Here is a 17,183-nt window from a genome sequence, read left to right as displayed (position 1 = left end):
TATAAATTCCACAAGCCAAATTCCAGAATGCACAGTGATTTTGGGTGTCACTTTACGACTTGAAATACGGGCCGTATACTGAAATACGATCCGTATTCTGGGGCGTAAATCCCCATCTGACAGCTGAAGAGAAATTTCCAATTCCCACATTCTTTATCTGGTTTTCTAAGTCTGGAATCATGGTCAAAGCTTAAATTAAAGGTCTGAGGTGTTATACTAGCACATAGCTCCGATTGGCCTCCACCTTATATAGATGGAAAGGTAATTCAAAGGGCTACAACTTTCATGTTTTAAATTTTCTCAAATTCCCAATGGATTTTCGTGTAAACAGGCAGTAGGGCAGACCTGTCGTAAACTTAGTTGATTCTATCGAATCTTACGTGCCTCACTATTCGTCTTTATCTTAAAACAACTATTTCCATCCAAACACATTCCGATGGGATTTCATATGGCTAAAATATCACATTAATACTCGTTTAATACGTTTACACCTAACCCAGATTTATGGAGTGTTACAAAACCCAATTGTTAAAGTGGCTGCCTCTATGTTATCTTTCCTGGGTACATGTACCACAATCCATTCATTGAACTGGGAGAGCAATAACAAGACTTTGTCCAACTATTTCTGCATCCGCTCCTCCTTAGCTTCGAAAATCCCATTGACCTGGTTGACTACCGACTGGGAATCACACTTTATTTTGACTACCTTACAGCCCAGTCCCCGAGCCAATTCAAGACCTGCAATCATAGCCTCATACTTGCCGTCGTTGTTAGTTAATGGAATACTATGTATGGCCTGTCTCAATATTACACCGGATGGAGTACGGAGGTCTACACCAAGTTCGGTCCCCTTAAAGTTGGATGGAGAGAGTAACATATTGAAGGACATAAATTTATATTTTCGTATCATAATATCTCATAATATATGTCCCCGCACAGGTTGTATCCTTCAAAAGCTTATGCCCCACTAGACATATTTTTTTTAAATTTAATTTCTCCTGAGAAGGACATTTTATTTATTAAAAATCAAAAAACAAAAGTGTCCAACAAAAAAAAACAAAAAAACAAAAAAACAAAAAAAAAAGAAGGGAAAAAACAAGCACCACTAAACACAAGTTTGATTGCTAAATGACAAAAATTAAACACCAGCCTATTTGAAGGACAATTCGTGGAATTTCTTGTTTAAATATGAGGATGAAGCCATTGCAGTTCTGGGCATCCCAATGTGATTACGTTCACCATAAGATCTCGTGCCACCCGCTTTTTCATTCAATGCCCGCACTTCACGTCACGCCTCTCTCTTTTCAACAAATATCATAAACACTACTCCCTCCGTTTTAAATTATTTATCGTAATTATTAAAAATAGTTATTCTCAAAACATTTGTCATTTTAGAAGTACAAAGCACAATGATTTTTTTATTTTATTCTTAGTAGAATTTTATCATTAATGGAGATGACATGTAAATAAAGTAAATATTTAATGAAGAGAGATTCTAGTTTAGATATAAATAAGAGGAAAATAATCAAATGTTTCTCCTAATTAATATTTCTAAGTATGTAAATTGAAAAAGCAACAAAAGAGACGGAGGGTGTAAATCTTTTTCCTTTTTCCCAGAGATGTCACAATTTTTTTTTTAAAATTTATAGTTTAAAATAAATCTTAAACATTTGTGTCATAATAATCATATTTCATTAAGAATAAAATAAAATTTTTAAAATTAAATTATTTCTTATTATATAAAAATATGACATTTTTTTGAACCCGATTAAAAAGGAAAGTGGCACATAAATTGTCACACAGGATTTGGTAATTTCACTCGTGTGAGTCCATAGTTGCTTTGCTCTTCTTCTGCCCCGTCCATTACACAAGTGTTGGTTGCTCTATTACATTTGTCTAAATCAAGATAACCCCTCTTTTGTCTTCTCCTCTCTCATGATATTTTTTTGCCCACTTTCACACCATTCATCCATAAACAATAATCATCACCACGAAAAAGGGTGGAGCTCTTTTATTTTTCTAAACTATAATATAAAATATCTTCGTGTAAACGAAGCATATTCTACTTCATTCTTTTCTCTCTTCCTATTTAAATACCTTCCACTTCCACTTTTTCCCATTTCACTATTTATCAGATATTCTTGAGTATGATTCTTACTTTTATTTTCTGACCTTTGCTGTCTTACAATTTGGTACTCAAGAATATCTTTCGTTTTTGAGATTTTGACTAGAAATGATAATGTCATTTTGGTACTTACAATTTTGGTGCTCATTCCGTTTTAATTTGTTTGTCTTGTTTTGACTTGCACCGAGTTTAAGAAAGTAAGATCACTTTTGATTTTTATGGTTTTTAACTAAAAATATGTTGAATGTTCCAAATTACGTTTAATCTTACGGTATTAAACATGCCACGTGAAAAATTGAAGAAAAAAAGAAATATGCAATCTTTCTGAAACCTTCTGAAACCTCCTGAAAAGGAAGATAAGACAAACAAATTGAAATGAAGAGAGTATCTTTTTGTATTTCTCTTTAGTTGATTGTTGGCTTTATTCTATACAGTTGTTCTATTGTGACTTGTGGTTTATTCAGTTGAACATTTTGCTTTGTTTGCATTTTGTTTTTTGCTGAATATTTCACTGTGTAGGTTTCTTTCATGAGCATGGAAGCTACTACAAAACCCAATGGCAATACTGGAACTGATGTGTCAGCAAAGATTCCAGCAATTGCTCAACCACTGGGTGAAGAGCCTACTGAGATTGCATCTAACATAAAGTATCATGCTCATTATAGTCCTCATTTTTCTCCTTTCAAGTTTGAGCCAGAACAAGCATACTATGCTACTGCTGACAGTGTTCGTGATCGCTTGATCAAAGTGAGTTAGTTCATTCATTTGAAGCTCTACTTCTACTTAACTATGTGCTATCTGTTTTTATTTTGTTCAACTGATACCGGCGGATTGTTTTATCTTGTATTGCAAATATCTTGAATATAGAGTTTGTCATCCATTTATCGAAGGCTATTGTTTAAAGATTGTACAGTAGCTAGTGCAACATGATTTTGTACAAGAGAGTTACACATTTAGGATGTGTTTGGTATGAAGGGAAACATTTTCCATAGAAAATATTTCTTGTTGGAAAATAAGTGAGTTTCTAACTTATTTTCTAGTGTTTGGTACGTAAACAAAAAAATGTTGTCCCAAGAACATTTATATGTAAGCTAGGAAAACACTGGAGGGGGGGAGGGGAGGCAGCTGAGACGATGAGCTTGGAAGGCCATTTATGGCACTTGTTTTCCCTACATCCTCTGCGTACACTCTACCCTCCCCAGACCCCACTTGTGGGATTACACTGGGTATGTTGTTGTTGTTGTTGTTTTCCCTACTCCCATTAGGGAAGTCATTTTCCTCAGTTTTAAGGAACTTGTTCTCCTAGAGAAAATGTTTTCCAGATATTATGACCACTCCATAACAAAAACACTCTTATTTTAATGCGTAACCCAAGATTATGATACGAAAACCAAAATCAGAATAACGAAGAAAAAGACATCGTGATGTAAGTTTGTTATTCCTTGCATTATAGGTGGTGCTGCGTCTTGAGATCCTAATTTCCATGGTTCCGCTGCATCACATGGAGAAATTGTGAGGAATAGCCACTCAGTTGAGTTTAGAATGTTACTTCTCCTACTAAAATTTAGGCGAGACATGATGATGATTACTAGAGGAATCTTAATATCAGGATGACAAGGAGGATGCTTATACACTTGGATGTAGATAGGGGAAGGGAGAGCCTGAAATCACTGATTTCTAAAATGCCAATTCCCATTGTAGGTGTGCTCAAATGTAAATGGTTTGCATTCTCTATGTGTGTGTATGTGGCCTATTGGATATAGAATAAATGAAGGCCCGACATATGCACAGAAGCTAAGTTGCCAGGTTTGATGGTAGTATACGGTTTTGTATGTATAGGGTTTCTGAAGGCAACTAAGTTGTTATTTTCGGTCAAGCAAAATTATGTTATCTCCTTGGATCTTTATAAAATAGAAACAGAGCACTATTCATTGTTTTACTTTCACCTTGTTTTATGGAAGCTTCCTGAATAGTTTGAGATTTTCATTTATTCACCAACTGAAGATAAAAAAAATGACAATAAATGCTCGATTGGAAGTTATTCCGTTTCAAACTTCCAATAGGATAAGCTGTACTGTAACCCACTTGGACGACGCCAACCTGATGGCCTAGTCGCCTGGCTGTCTGCATTTTAAGATTCCAATACTTCAACATAATGTCATTAGGGCATCAAGGTACAGATGCATAGAGGATAGCTATCAAATACGAGATGCATTCTGCGATCTATGTTTTGAAATTAAGAACCTTACTATGCATTCAGTGATCTATGTTTTGGAGTCTAGACGTATTGTTTCTTCTAAGGGGTATGGTTACAAGCTCTTCCTTCTACAAAGCAGTAACATTGAGCTTGATGAGGAGCATGGAAGTTTGATATCTAAGCATTACTTCAGCAACATCTTGTGCTATTTATCATTGTTGTTAATCTCAGTGTCATTATTTGCCTCTTTCCTTTGCAGCAATGGAATGACACCTATCTTCATTATGACAAAGTTAATCCAAAGCAGACATACTACTTATCAATGGAGTATCTCCAGGGACGAGCTTTGACAAATGCAATTGGAAACTTAGACATCCAAGATGCATATGCCGATGCTTTAAAGAAACTGGGTCATAAGCTTGAGGAGGTCGTTGAGCAGGTAGTGAAACTTTAGAATCTTTGGCATGAAATAGTGTTCTTCAATGGTTCATTATTGTATAAAAACTATCAACTGCTCGGTGGACCTTCCTGAAATCCATGATTGTCAAGCTATCAATTAGATTGTGGAATATGTTTGAGTTGAATACTCTTCACTCTTTGTGACAGTTGTACCTTTTCTTTGTCTTGAAACTGCTGACATGTATCGCTATGATTTCTCTTAATTATGTCTAAATTAGGTTGCTCTTTAATTTTGAAGACTACATGCATTCCAGTAAATGTCAGGCCTGAACAACAGCTTCCTTTCTGATGGCAATAGGCTGAACCTTTAATGACTGCATAGTGTAACCACTTGTACTTTTTCTTTTTGATAAGTTACGTGTACTTTGTTTCTATATACTCTATAAAATGATCTAATGCCCAGGCTTTCTTAAGAACGATTTTAAGATGAAGGCTGGATGAAGTGAGTGAAAAGATTCTCTCCCCAAGTGTTCCACGTTATAGTGATATTATTACCTTGTTAATTCTGGATATTGCTGGTAACTTTCTTGCATCTACTTGATGCTTTTCAATACAACCACTTACTTCATCAAAAAAAATTCTGGATATTGCTGGATGAAGACTTCACCACATAATGTTACTGTATTCAACTTTGTGTTGTGATTTGTCCATTGCATTCATTCTGTACTACTATCCTCAATCTTCTCCATTTTCTCTTTCTGATAGTAATCAATCAACAATAATCTAACCTTCTATTTCAGCTTTTGGTTGGCTACTTCTTCAATGTTGTTTTGACACTTCAAAAGGCTTGTTTCTATTATTGCCACTGGAAAGTGATGAGAGATTATTTGGCTTGCTATAATTTATGTTTCGTTTATAGGAAAAAGATGCAGCATTAGGAAATGGTGGTTTAGGAAGGCTCGCTTCATGCTTTCTTGATTCCATGGCCACATTAAACCTTCCAGCATGGGGTTATGGCTTGAGGTACAAATATGGACTTTTTAAGCAGCTTATCACAAAGGCTGGGCAAGAAGAAGTTCCTGAAGATTGGTTGGAGGTCTGTTTTCATATAAAAGCCTTTGTAAAATACCATGAGAATTTTGATGCTAGTAATCAAGCTTGGTTGTGTACTATGCAGAAATTTAGTCCCTGGGAAGTTGTAAGGCATGATGTTGTCTTTCCTGTCAGGTTTTTTGGTAATGTTGAAGTCCACCCTTCTGGCTCGTAAGTACTAATACAAACTGTATATGTAAAGAAACAAACTGTATATGTAAAGAAACAAACGTGTCAGATTGAATTTCTTGAAGCCATAATGCAGTCTAATTCAAACTCAATTATTCGTGGAATTTGGCGCAGGAGAAAATGGGTTGGTGGAGAGGTCATACAGGCTGTTGCATATGATGTGCCAATTCCAGGATACAGAACTAAAAACACTAATAGTCTTCGTCTCTGGGAAGCCAAAGCAAGCTCTGAGGATTTCAGCTTGTTTCTGTTTAATGATGGACAGTATGAATCTGCTGCACAGCTTCATTCTAGGGCTCAGCAGGTTTGTTGCGAGAACTTTAAAGCTCTAAATGTTCTGTTTTTCTTAAGGGAGTTGAATTATTAGGTTCAATATTGTAATGCTCACCCGGAGATAGAAACGCTTTACCTTGAATTGGCACTCTCACTTCGCATGTTCAAGAGATGAGCAGTTTAATATTGGTCCATGCAGATTTGTGCTGTTCTTTACCCTGGGGATGCTACAGAGAATGGAAAACTCCTACGGCTAATGCAACAATTTTTTCTGTGCAGTGCATCGCTTCAGGTTTACAGTTTCCGTTTCTCCTTTCTGCTCCTGCTCCATTTAAATGCCATATCTTAAGGCATTCTCTTACATAGGAAGTCTAATGGAATGATATTGTTGAGCATTTTTTCATCTGGCTTATATTTTCATGTTGATCTTGTGCATCGGAATCTGTCCTGCTAATTAGTTTTGAGTGAAGTTTCTTGCTTGTTTCTGGAGTATCCTGAAAATCGTTATGTTTACAATTTTTTCAAATAACTTTCTGTTTATCTCCTGAAAAAGAAAAATCAAGTTAAAAAAAAAAAAAAAAGAACAGATAATAGATAGAGGAAGCCATATTTTTGTACTGGAAAACATTGGAGCACGGGGCCCACTCTCTGCAAAATCTGAAAGTTCCTCCACAGATTCTGTAGATGCATTTTGGTGCCAAATGTTTTCCTTTTACCTGGCAAGTATTTTTTCCCATCAACGACTATTACACCTTAATCCCAAACGTCCTCAATATTCAATTAGTTGCATTTGAACTAGTTTCAGGAAAAAAAAAAATGACTTAGTCGGTTTCAATCATATGAAAGTCTAAAAACATCTTCTGGGATTCTAGTGTCCCTCCAAACCGATGCAAAACCAATCCTTCTAAAACAACCTCAAAATCAATTCTCCTAAACCAAATCCCAACACTCACAATTATCTTCTTATACAGAGCCAAACCATGTTTTTATCCAAGCTCAATGAAGTTTTCTGTCAAACACTGTACGATGTCCAATTTTCTTGGAAACTTTTAAGAGTTCCACTCTCCAAGAAGTCTATCTGTCAGAATATTTGAGTTATTAAAAGTTTTCGAAGAGACCTACTTTCCAGAGTATTTGGGTTCTTAATAGGTATATATGCCTTTGATCAACTTTAACTCATGTCTAAAGCCAGGTAATTGGCATTTAATTTGACCTAGAGTTTGGTGATATTTGGTAGTTCTGTTGTGTCAGAAAAATAACCTTCTTTTAACTGACTGACCATTGGATCAACATCAGGATATCATTTCCAGATTCAAAGAGAGAGAAGATGGAAAGGGTGCTCACCAGTGGTCTGAATTCCCCAAGAAGGTTGCAATACAACTAAATGACACACATCCAACTCTTACAATTCCAGAGCTGATGCGGTTGCTAATGGATGATGAAGGACTTGGGTGGGATGAAGCTTGGAGTATCAGTACTAGGTGCTTTTTTACAATCTTATTTTGTCTAGTAAGATGCTCTTTGTTGAGTAATACATGGATATAGTTCCTCTGTTTGCTTTGCAAATGTATGAATGAAAGATGATGTGATGCATTATATCCCCAGGACAATTGCCTATACGAATCATACAGTCCTACCTGAAGCACTGGAAAAATGGTCACAGGCAGTCATGTGGAAGCTCCTTCCTAGACATATGGAAATCATAGAAGAAATTGACAAACGGGTATAGAAGCAGCCAGTTTGTCTTTCCATACTTGAAAAAATAGCTTACTCAGAAGGTATATTTGAAACTCCTTGCAGTTTGTTGCTACAATAATGTCAGAAAGACCTGATCTTGAGAATAAGATGCCTAGCATGCGCATTTTGGATCATGACACCCTGAAACCTGTTGTGCGTATGGCTAACTTGTGTGTTGTCTCTGCACATACGGTAAGAGATACTATGCACCAGAGAGTTTCATAAGTTAACTCCAGTACACTTATCCAGATTCTCAAATGATGGATAATTCATTCTATTATTCTTTTCATTCAACGCGTTCGTTGATCTTTTTTCTAACTGCATCGTTTAGTACACATAAACTATAAGAGAATCATCCACTTATAGAAGACCTTCTAAAAATATCCTGGCTTTTAATTTTTTGATGCATAACCCAGAGCTGCAAACCACTATTGATGTTTCAGTTTTAGCCAACTCCAAAAGTATGAAAAAGCTGAAAGCTAATAGCTACTTAGCTTTTTTTTATTTAAGTTATTCTTCAAGTGTTTATCTATCAACAAATAAGAAAACACTTGTTTTTATAAGTAAAGACTTGAAGAATAACTTATCAACAACAAAATTCTTCGAGTCTTTCATATCAGTAGAACAAAAAGAAGAATCTCCATATAAAAGTGGTCCTCCTTGTCGAAGTAAACTTTTAAAAGAGAAGCATAACCTCATCAGCCATATCTTACAGGTGAATGGTGTTGCTCAGCTGCATAGTGACATCCTGAAAGCTGAGTTATTTGCTGATTATGTCTCTGTATGGCCCACCAAGTTCCAGAATAAGACCAATGGTATAACTCCTCGTAGGTGGATCCGGTTTTGCAGTCCTGAGCTGAGTCATATAATCACCAAGTGGTTAAAAACAGATCAGTGGGTGACGAACCTCGAACTGCTTGCTAATCTTCGGGAGGTATCTTATAATATATATACACACATTTATGTTATATCATTTATCTTAAAAGCTTGCATACATTAAACTTTTTCATTGAAAATGCTTCATGCGGGTCATGATATTTGCAAATGACTATACATTTTGCAAAGCTTGCTGATAATGCGGAGCTCCATGCTGAATGGGAATCAGCCAAGATGGCCAACAAGAAGCGTTTGGCACAGTATATAGTGCGAGTGACAGGTGTGAGTATCGATCCAAATACCCTTTTTGACATACAAGTCAAGCGTATTCATGAATACAAAAGGCAACTTCTAAATGTTCTGGGCGTCATCTATAGATACAAGAAGCTTAAGGTGTGTGAAACTACCAAATTTCCTTTATCTGTCAATTTCTCCTAGTTAGCGGCATTAAGATTTCAAGACAGTTGTCACTGCCAGCAATGATCTAACAAGTAAAAATTATGGATCATATGAGTTAAAGTTTTCTACTTTTGTGGTTTCCTTTCTGCACATGATGAAATCTTGAGATTATGCAAGATTGGGATATTCCACTTTTTAGAAAGTAATGACATGTTTATACTTGTATCATGACAACAGGAAATGAGCCCACAAGAGAGGAAAAATACAACTCCTCGCACAGTCATGATTGGAGGAAAAGCATTTGCAACATATACAAATGCAAAAAGAATTGTCAAGCTCGTGACTGATGTTGGTGACGTTGTCAACAGTGACCCTGAAGTCAATAACTATTTGAAGGTGAGGGGTGCCCCCCCTCCAAAACTGAATCAAAACTAAACTTTTATCTTTTGAAGTTTTGAAAATTTTCATAAATACCTCGAGAGACAGTTTTGCCCCAAAAATTTACGCGCGTATAGTTTTGCTAAATCTTCTTTACTATTTCTCCTTCATAACTTGCCCCCTCCTTTCAATTCCTGTGTCCCCTACTAAGTAGAAGAGCTTTAGATCCTTGCTGACCAACTATTACTTGTTTCTTTTGTTTATAAAACTCAAATTACCTTCTAGAGATGATATTTTCCTTATGTATGGCAACTTAGGTGTATCTCCTACAGGGGCGTGCATTGTAGACTCTCTGTGTGTGTGTGTGTCTCTGTTTCTTTTTCTTTATAATTTTCTGACAGTTTGTCCTGTTTTATTTAATAAAATTTCGTCGTAAAGTAGTATTCTGAATGTGCTCAACTTGCACATTGTATTGTCAATTGAGTGTAACGCACTGATGCTTATATTCTTATTTTAATTCTGTTGCTCATCTGAGTATTAGTTTAGAAAACGTTTTTTTCTTTCATAGATGTAACTTCATCTGTGTAGGAGTTATAATTGGCCATGATCAGGGGCCGGATACATATAATCTGTTGGAGCACTAACTAATTTGGATAGAATTGGTTGTTTTCGTTAGTTATTTGCTATATGAAACGTAAATTCTGGTGGATCTTTAATTAATTTGTCATATTTGGGGAGCATAAATATTTGGGCTTCTGTGTAACTTTTTGGTGTGTGTGTGTGGGGGGGGGGGGGGGGGGGGGGGGGAAGAGGAATCAGAGAACATTAATGGGTGTGAGGATTTTAGTTGCAGTCATTAAAAAGAACAAAAAATAATACAAGCCCTACTTTCTTGTAGTCTCCTATCTTCAGCTATAAGTGATGTCAACATAGTATCTTTCCGATGCTTTTTCTCTTTTCAAAAGATCTAACATGTGGAATAAGACTAAACTGAAAAAAAATCATTTTAGTTTGATGCACAGGTCACATCTTAACAATTCACGCTTAAGAATGGATGTTGTCCTCTAATTTCAGTGTAATTTGTGCCAGTATTAGCATGTGTTTGTGAATTTCATTATGTCAGTATGTTTTCTTTGGACTAATAGGTGGTTGGCTGATATTTGCAGGTGGTATTTGTTCCCAACTACAATGTATCTGTGGCAGAGATACTTATTCCAGGAAGTGAGCTATCACAACATATCAGTACTGCAGGCATGGAAGCAAGTGGAACAAGCAACATGAAATTTGCACTTAATGGATGCCTTATTATAGGGACACTAGATGGGGCCAATGTGGAAATCAGAGAGGAAATTGGAGAAGATAACTTCTTTCTTTTTGGTGCAACAGCTGATGAAGTTCCTCGACTGCGCAAAGAACGAGAGAATGGATTGGTATTGTTCCAAAGATATATTACTCTACAGTGAAAGTTGATTACTCAAGCCATATTTCTGGTTTACATCTTTTAGCATTTGCACTATCTTATTTCCATTGCCGTGCTACTAATTTATAACTCATCACCTGATTAGCCTACTCTCTTTGCCATGTGTCATAGACTTTAACTGGTGTGCGAGAAATAAATTTTCCTTGCTTATATTGGTTCCAAATTATCTTATCGTAAAGTGCATAGTTTCACCACCGGCCATGTTGCTGATTGCTGTTTTGTTGCGATTTAATGTGCCGTAACGGATAATGTCTTTCTCATTTTCTGTAGAGATCTCTGTAATTAGTACTCCCTCCCCGGCACGGTGTTTAAGAAAGACTTTTGAAACTTGATCTAAAATAAGCCTCAGATATTTGTGTGGCTATAAATCATCTCATTTAGGGTAAAACGGGAATCTAAAGTTAATTTTTTTTCTTTCTAAATATAGAAAGGTGACATTCTATTAGGGACATACTAAAAAGGGAAGTTTGCCACATAAATTGGGGGATAGAGGGAGTAATAGGTTACTTTGACAGTAGGTCCTCTCAGTTTCAGTCCTAGATTGACTTGAAATATCAGTATGTCGAAGATATTTGTAATGATACGACTGACTTACTTTCTCTCATCATAGAAAACTGTAAAAATTCCTCAAATTAAGTCGCAAGGAACAGTCCTAGTCAAAGTACTTTTCTCATGGAAGTATCTTCTGTTTGGACCAGCCCAAAATGCATAGGAGGAATGTCAATTCTGTAGTGTACTAGCTGTGCTTGCTGCAGTTGAAATACTATTTTACCCCATGTACATTACAATCCACTCATTTGTTATATTAACTTGTTTTCTCATCCTAATTATGCAGTTCAAACCTGATCCTCGCTTTGAAGAGGCGAAACAGTTTATAAGGTCTGGAGCATTTGGGACCTATGATTATAATCCCCTCCTTGATTCACTAGAAGCGAACACGGGCTATGGTCGTGGTGACTATTTTCTTGTTGGTCAGGATTTTCCGAGCTACATGGATGCTCAGGCAAGGGTAGATGAAGCTTACAAGTAAGATATTCTACTTTACTAACTTCTACTGTTTGGCTCCAACAAAATGTCTCTGCTTCAAATTATTCTTTTATGGAGCTGGATTGGCCTCCTGGTGCTTGCCTTTTTTTGAATTGAAGTTCATATACACGTACTTCTTTTGTTGATATAATTCCGGTCAGAAAGAGCAAAGAAGCCGTTAAAACCTGGAAAAATAGAAAATAAAACAACAATTTCTTCCAGTAGGTTTTGAACTTCCCCTTTGACACTGTTACTAAATATTCTAAGACTCATTTCTGGTGATGGTTTGATTTGTTCTGACATTATTGGTTGCCTCATGACAATCCATGATGATTTTTCGAGTATTATACACAGATTCAATTTGTTCACATTCCACACCAATGATGAATGATTTCAGTTCTTATTAAAAAGATGACCTTTGACACCTGCTATGACTCATTTACTTATTAGACGGTGTATTGACGTTGTGCATCAGAAGTTTTGGAAGGAAACTCTCAATTTATTGTAAAATATGTGGTAACATGAATACTGAGGTTTGGTCCCTTTACCCTGGCAGGGACAGGAAAAGATGGATAAAGATGTCTATACTGAGCACTTCTGGGAGTGGCAAATTTAGTAGTGACCGTACAATTTCTCAATATGCAAAAGAGATCTGGAACATTGAGGAGTGTCGCGTGCCTTGACTGCACCCGGCCACACTTCTGGACCTGGTATCTATATAATTTTAATGCTCATTGTTTAGTAGAATATGAAAAATGTAAGTTCAAGTAACATTCTGAAGTATGGCTATGTTATTGGCTACTCAAAATACTGCTCTCAACGGGCAGTTATTAGCTACTTATCTTTATTGAATATCAATACGTACGTACAGTTATTCCTTTACATCATGAGCTTCTGACATCTCTTATCTCCATTGATAGAGGTCATATTCACACCATTATAACCTGTGCACAATGTCAACTGCGATCAGCAGTTAACTTCTCTTTTTTTTTCTCTTTTTTTAACCTGTGAATATATTGAATGCAAGATTCCAAGTCCGAGAAATGCACTAATGACTAATCACTATAAACCTATAAAATTGGAGACATTTGTTTTAGGGATTTTTACTGGAGTTTCCTACCCAAATGGTTCTTCAAGTTTCAAGGTTGGTCTAACTTGGTCCTCTTATGGAAGTAGAGTTACTCTACTGTCCTCCTGTTTTCTTAAAGCGTTTTCTTCTTCTTCTTTTCCATTTACCATTATCTCTTACTTGTTTTTATACCGCATGTAACCGGTTTTTTATTTATAGTTTTACTAAGTATATTTTAATACTAGTTTTTGATCACGTGCAACTAACGACCTATTTGGCCGTTATAGTTCTTTCGGCGTTTTTGCTCGTTCCCGAGCATTGATTAGTTCGCTTTTGACTCGAGGGGACCGTTGATATGCTTCCCGGGGTGTCTAGACCGAATTCGGGCAACTTTGGTGAAAATATAGGCTTAAAGTGAAAACTGGTTGACCCAAAGTTGACTTTTGTGCAAACGGACCTTTTTCGGAATTCCGTCGATTCCGAGAGGTCCGAATGGTTGTTTAGAACATGTATGGGTATTTGCTTCGGTTCCCAATGCATTCGGATGCATTTCGGGACTTAGGATGGGAAATTGGAATTAAGGCATCGAGGGTTGACTCGGTCAATGAGGCCTCTGTGGGAAATTTCGAGACCACGAGCACGTTCGCAGTGTAATTTTGTGTGGGTATGTGTGTTTGGTTTGTGAGCAGATGGCCTCGGGAATAAGCCGGGGTTTCGATTAAAGACTTAGAAAATTTGGGATTTTCGTGTCCGGTGCCCGGCAGCGGCACAGGCCGCCCGGCGCCTCTGCCGTGGCGGTGTCATGATTGCTGGGGCGGCCATGTGTAATGTTGGCCCTATCGCTGTGGCGGCATCCCAACCGTCGTAGCGGCGCCGCCACAGCTGCATCTCTACCGCCGTGGCGGTGACGGGCAATCAATTTTCATTAAATGTGTCTTAAATAAATCCTAGACCCTCATTATTTCTCATCTCGATATTTGAGCTTGGAGAAACTGTTTTTGGAGATAATTTGAAGAAATTCTTGGAGGTAAAGCTTTCCTAATCCTTTACCTTTCCTTAATCACAATCATCTTAGATTTCCTCCTTCCCTTTAACAATTCCTTAGAGATGGAATTTGAGAGAGGGTTTATGAAGAACATTTCCCTAGATTATTAATGATAAATTGATGATGGTTATGCTAAAACTTGAAGAATCTAAGCTTATTAATCACGTATCTTCCACTTTTAACGTTGAATTTCGGATTTGGAGACTTAGGATTTATACCCAAATTGGGGGTTTTTACTTGAAATCAGATTTAGGCCAATTCTTGAGTTAAATCAACAACTAGTGGTTGGGTTATGATCACCTAGTACTTAATTTGGTATTTTGCCCGCGAATTTTTCGTTTTGCCCTTGTGGGCCCGTTTCCCCAATTTCTAGGGTTAGAATTGACCTAATTGAAATAGTAGCAATATGGGTATCATTCTTCATGATTTCTAATATAGAATTCGATTATGCGTAGACTGCTTTGGTTCTGAGCTTCAGAGGAAGGGCAAGGCAAAAGAGTGACTTGTTGGTGTTGCGGTTCGGCAGTCCAGGTAGGTTATGGTTTACCTTTAGTGAGACTTCGTATAGTGAATCACATATTTAGATTATAATGTCGGAGACAGCATGTGAACCTTCGGGTATGAAGTTGGGATGGATATTGCCTTAGGTTGGGCCCTGATGTGTGTTGGGACTAGCCACCCCGTTATGTGTGCTTGATTGTTCCATTTTGACGGTTGATGCCATGTGTAGTTGGTAGATATCGAGTTCTGTCTTATCTTCTTGATTTGGATTGAATTGACATACCCGTGGTTGGTATTTGTACTTGGATATATTGTTAGCGTACCCACTGTTGGTACTTGACTTATTGATATATGTTGGCATACCCACTATTGGTATTGTGATGTGATACTTGTTGGCGTACCCCGTTGTGGTACTTGTGATATTGAACTTGATCGATTTACATATGCATTGCACGCATTCTCTCATACTCATGCATACGCGTAGATACCGGTGATGATTCGGTATCGTTGATTGAGCAAAACGATATTTGATAAACTCTTTTACCTGGAGTGATTGTAAAAAGGCCGATGTCCGAAGATCCATTCGAATCGTTGATTATATGAACCGATATTTGATGAACTCTTTTACTTGAGGGATTGTGAGAAGGCGGATGTCCGATGATCAGTTTCGGAATCGTTGATTGTGTGAAACTGATATTTGACGACTCTTTTACTTGAGTGAGCGCGAGATGGCGATGTTCGATGAGCTATTCCGACATCGTTGTTGCGTGGCCGATTAGATGTTATTCGGAATCGATGTTCTGCATGGACTCCGCGGGTCCCCCGAGGTGGTACGGTGAGACTCTCCCCCGTGAGCGAACGCCGAGGGTCCCGTGCCCGTCCGTCGGGCAAATATCCGGGACGGGTGGCACTCAGACTTCGCGAGTCACGCTGGGTTGTGCTAATGAGACGTCGATATTTCTTTCCGGAATACATGTGTACACCTCATTTGCATGGCATGGCATCACATTCATACCATTACTGCACTGCATTGCATTATGATTTGATTGAGATGTTGTGATGATTGGATTGTGATGATTCTGTTGTGATGATTGGATTGTGATAATTCTATTGTGGTGACTGGATTGGATCGGATACACTCGAACTTGGCATATTTGGGTTTAGATGCTTACATAGGTGATGACGGATACTCGGTTGCGATTATTTTGTCTCATGCTTGGTTGGTTTATTTGCTTATCTGCTTTATTTTCTGAATTGTGTTAACTATGCTTAGTCGGCCAATGATGCCTACCAGTACTATTGTTTGTACTGACCTGCACTTGCTGCATTCTTTTATGAATGCAGAGTACTAGGTCGGATCTACTTCTCTGACCCGTGGTTGATCGACTCTTCAGCTTCCACTCGAGTTTTCCAGGGTGAGGCGTCCGCTGACCTTGAAGACTCTCCTATTTTCATGTCTTACTTTATTTCATAGACATAGACATTATGTATTAGTACTTCCAGATTGTATAATTCTCCCTAGATACTCTTGTATTATTCAGACTAGACTCTGAGGGTATTTACTGTCTTCCGCACTTTTTACTACTATCTACCTATATATATCATGAGACTTACGTATTTATTGATTTTCGCTACCTAACTTTCTTCAATTTATGTATTAGTTCATTGTTGGGATAAGGGTCGCTTACCGAGGTGGGAAGGTATGTGCCCGCACGGCCTAAGCAAAATGGGTCGTGACAGTGGATCCCATAAGTTAGTATAAACATTTTTGAAATTACATAAATAGTATTAAAACATGTGTTATGTATAAACGGAATTTAAATGAAAAAAAGTGCTAGCTCAATATTTTAGTGACGGGTATTGAAATCATCTATTTTAGTGACAGGGGTATTGAACTCAAGATGATTGGATATTTTTAGAATCTGATGACATTTTCATACATTATGTAATGAAAAGAGTCTCCTATTTTGTGTCGAGAATAATAACTTAAAGCAATAGATGTTGATCAATATTTCAATGGAGTACTACGACCAATTCAATAGGTTGAATCCGCTATTAGATTTTCTCTATTATAATAACAATCATGCATAAAATTTAAAAGAATAAAATTAAGAGATCAATAATTATTGTTCTTAATACAAATGTTTAGTTAAAATACATAAAGAAGTAAGGAGTTTAAGACATATCAAGAGGTGAAAATGGGATAGCCTTCTTTTTATTTGTAAAAGTTAAGTACAAATACAACAATACACGTCAAAAGTTAAATACAATAAGATTAAAATAAAATCAAATAACCGTGGAAAACGATAATAAATACGTAGCATAGTCGCTGTGGTATTTTCAGGTGATGAAATCAAAAGTTTCATTTAAACGATTCAAAAATTACGAACGGGTGTT

At 37.0% G+C, this 17,183-nt stretch overlaps 1 protein-coding gene and 1 long non-coding RNA gene across 4 annotated transcripts; both read left to right on the top strand.

Annotated features, from left to right (window-relative positions):
- Positions 1-1,893: 1,893 nt before the first annotated feature.
- On the top strand, positions 1,894-13,053 carry LOC132056808 (alpha-glucan phosphorylase, H isozyme). Of its 3 annotated transcripts, none has more exons than XM_059449161.1 (16): positions 1,894-2,145; positions 2,645-2,872; positions 4,582-4,761; positions 5,641-5,817; positions 5,899-5,984; positions 6,117-6,306; positions 6,475-6,567; positions 7,572-7,756; positions 7,881-7,998; positions 8,076-8,204; positions 8,728-8,946; positions 9,078-9,281; positions 9,525-9,683; positions 10,832-11,095; positions 11,981-12,171; positions 12,728-13,053. In XM_059449161.1, exons 2-16 carry the CDS (start codon positions 2,654-2,656, stop codon positions 12,852-12,854), a joined length of 2,541 nt encoding a protein of 846 aa, XP_059305144.1. In that variant the 5' UTR covers positions 1,894-2,145; positions 2,645-2,653; the 3' UTR covers positions 12,855-13,053. The 3 variants fall into 3 exon arrangements, with proteins under 3 accessions (XP_059305144.1, XP_059305146.1, XP_059305147.1); XM_059449163.1 differs by having other exon boundaries at positions 1,894-2,192; XM_059449164.1 differs by lacking the exon at positions 1,894-2,145 and adding an exon at positions 2,248-2,265.
- A 1,017-nt stretch (positions 13,054-14,070) lies between these two features.
- LOC132058387 (uncharacterized) lies at positions 14,071-16,403 on the top strand. Its single transcript, XR_009415285.1, has 2 exons — positions 14,071-14,816; positions 16,131-16,403. It is a non-coding gene; the product is annotated as an uncharacterized LOC132058387 (long non-coding RNA).
- The last annotated feature ends 780 nt before the right edge of the window (positions 16,404-17,183 follow it).

This window comes from Lycium ferocissimum, chromosome 5, assembly GCF_029784015.1.
Source record: "Lycium ferocissimum isolate CSIRO_LF1 chromosome 5, AGI_CSIRO_Lferr_CH_V1, whole genome shotgun sequence".
NCBI lineage: Eukaryota > Viridiplantae > Streptophyta > Magnoliopsida > Solanales > Solanaceae > Lycium > Lycium ferocissimum.
Note: the sequence above shows the minus strand (reverse complement) of the source record. Positions and strands in the feature narration are given on the sequence as shown.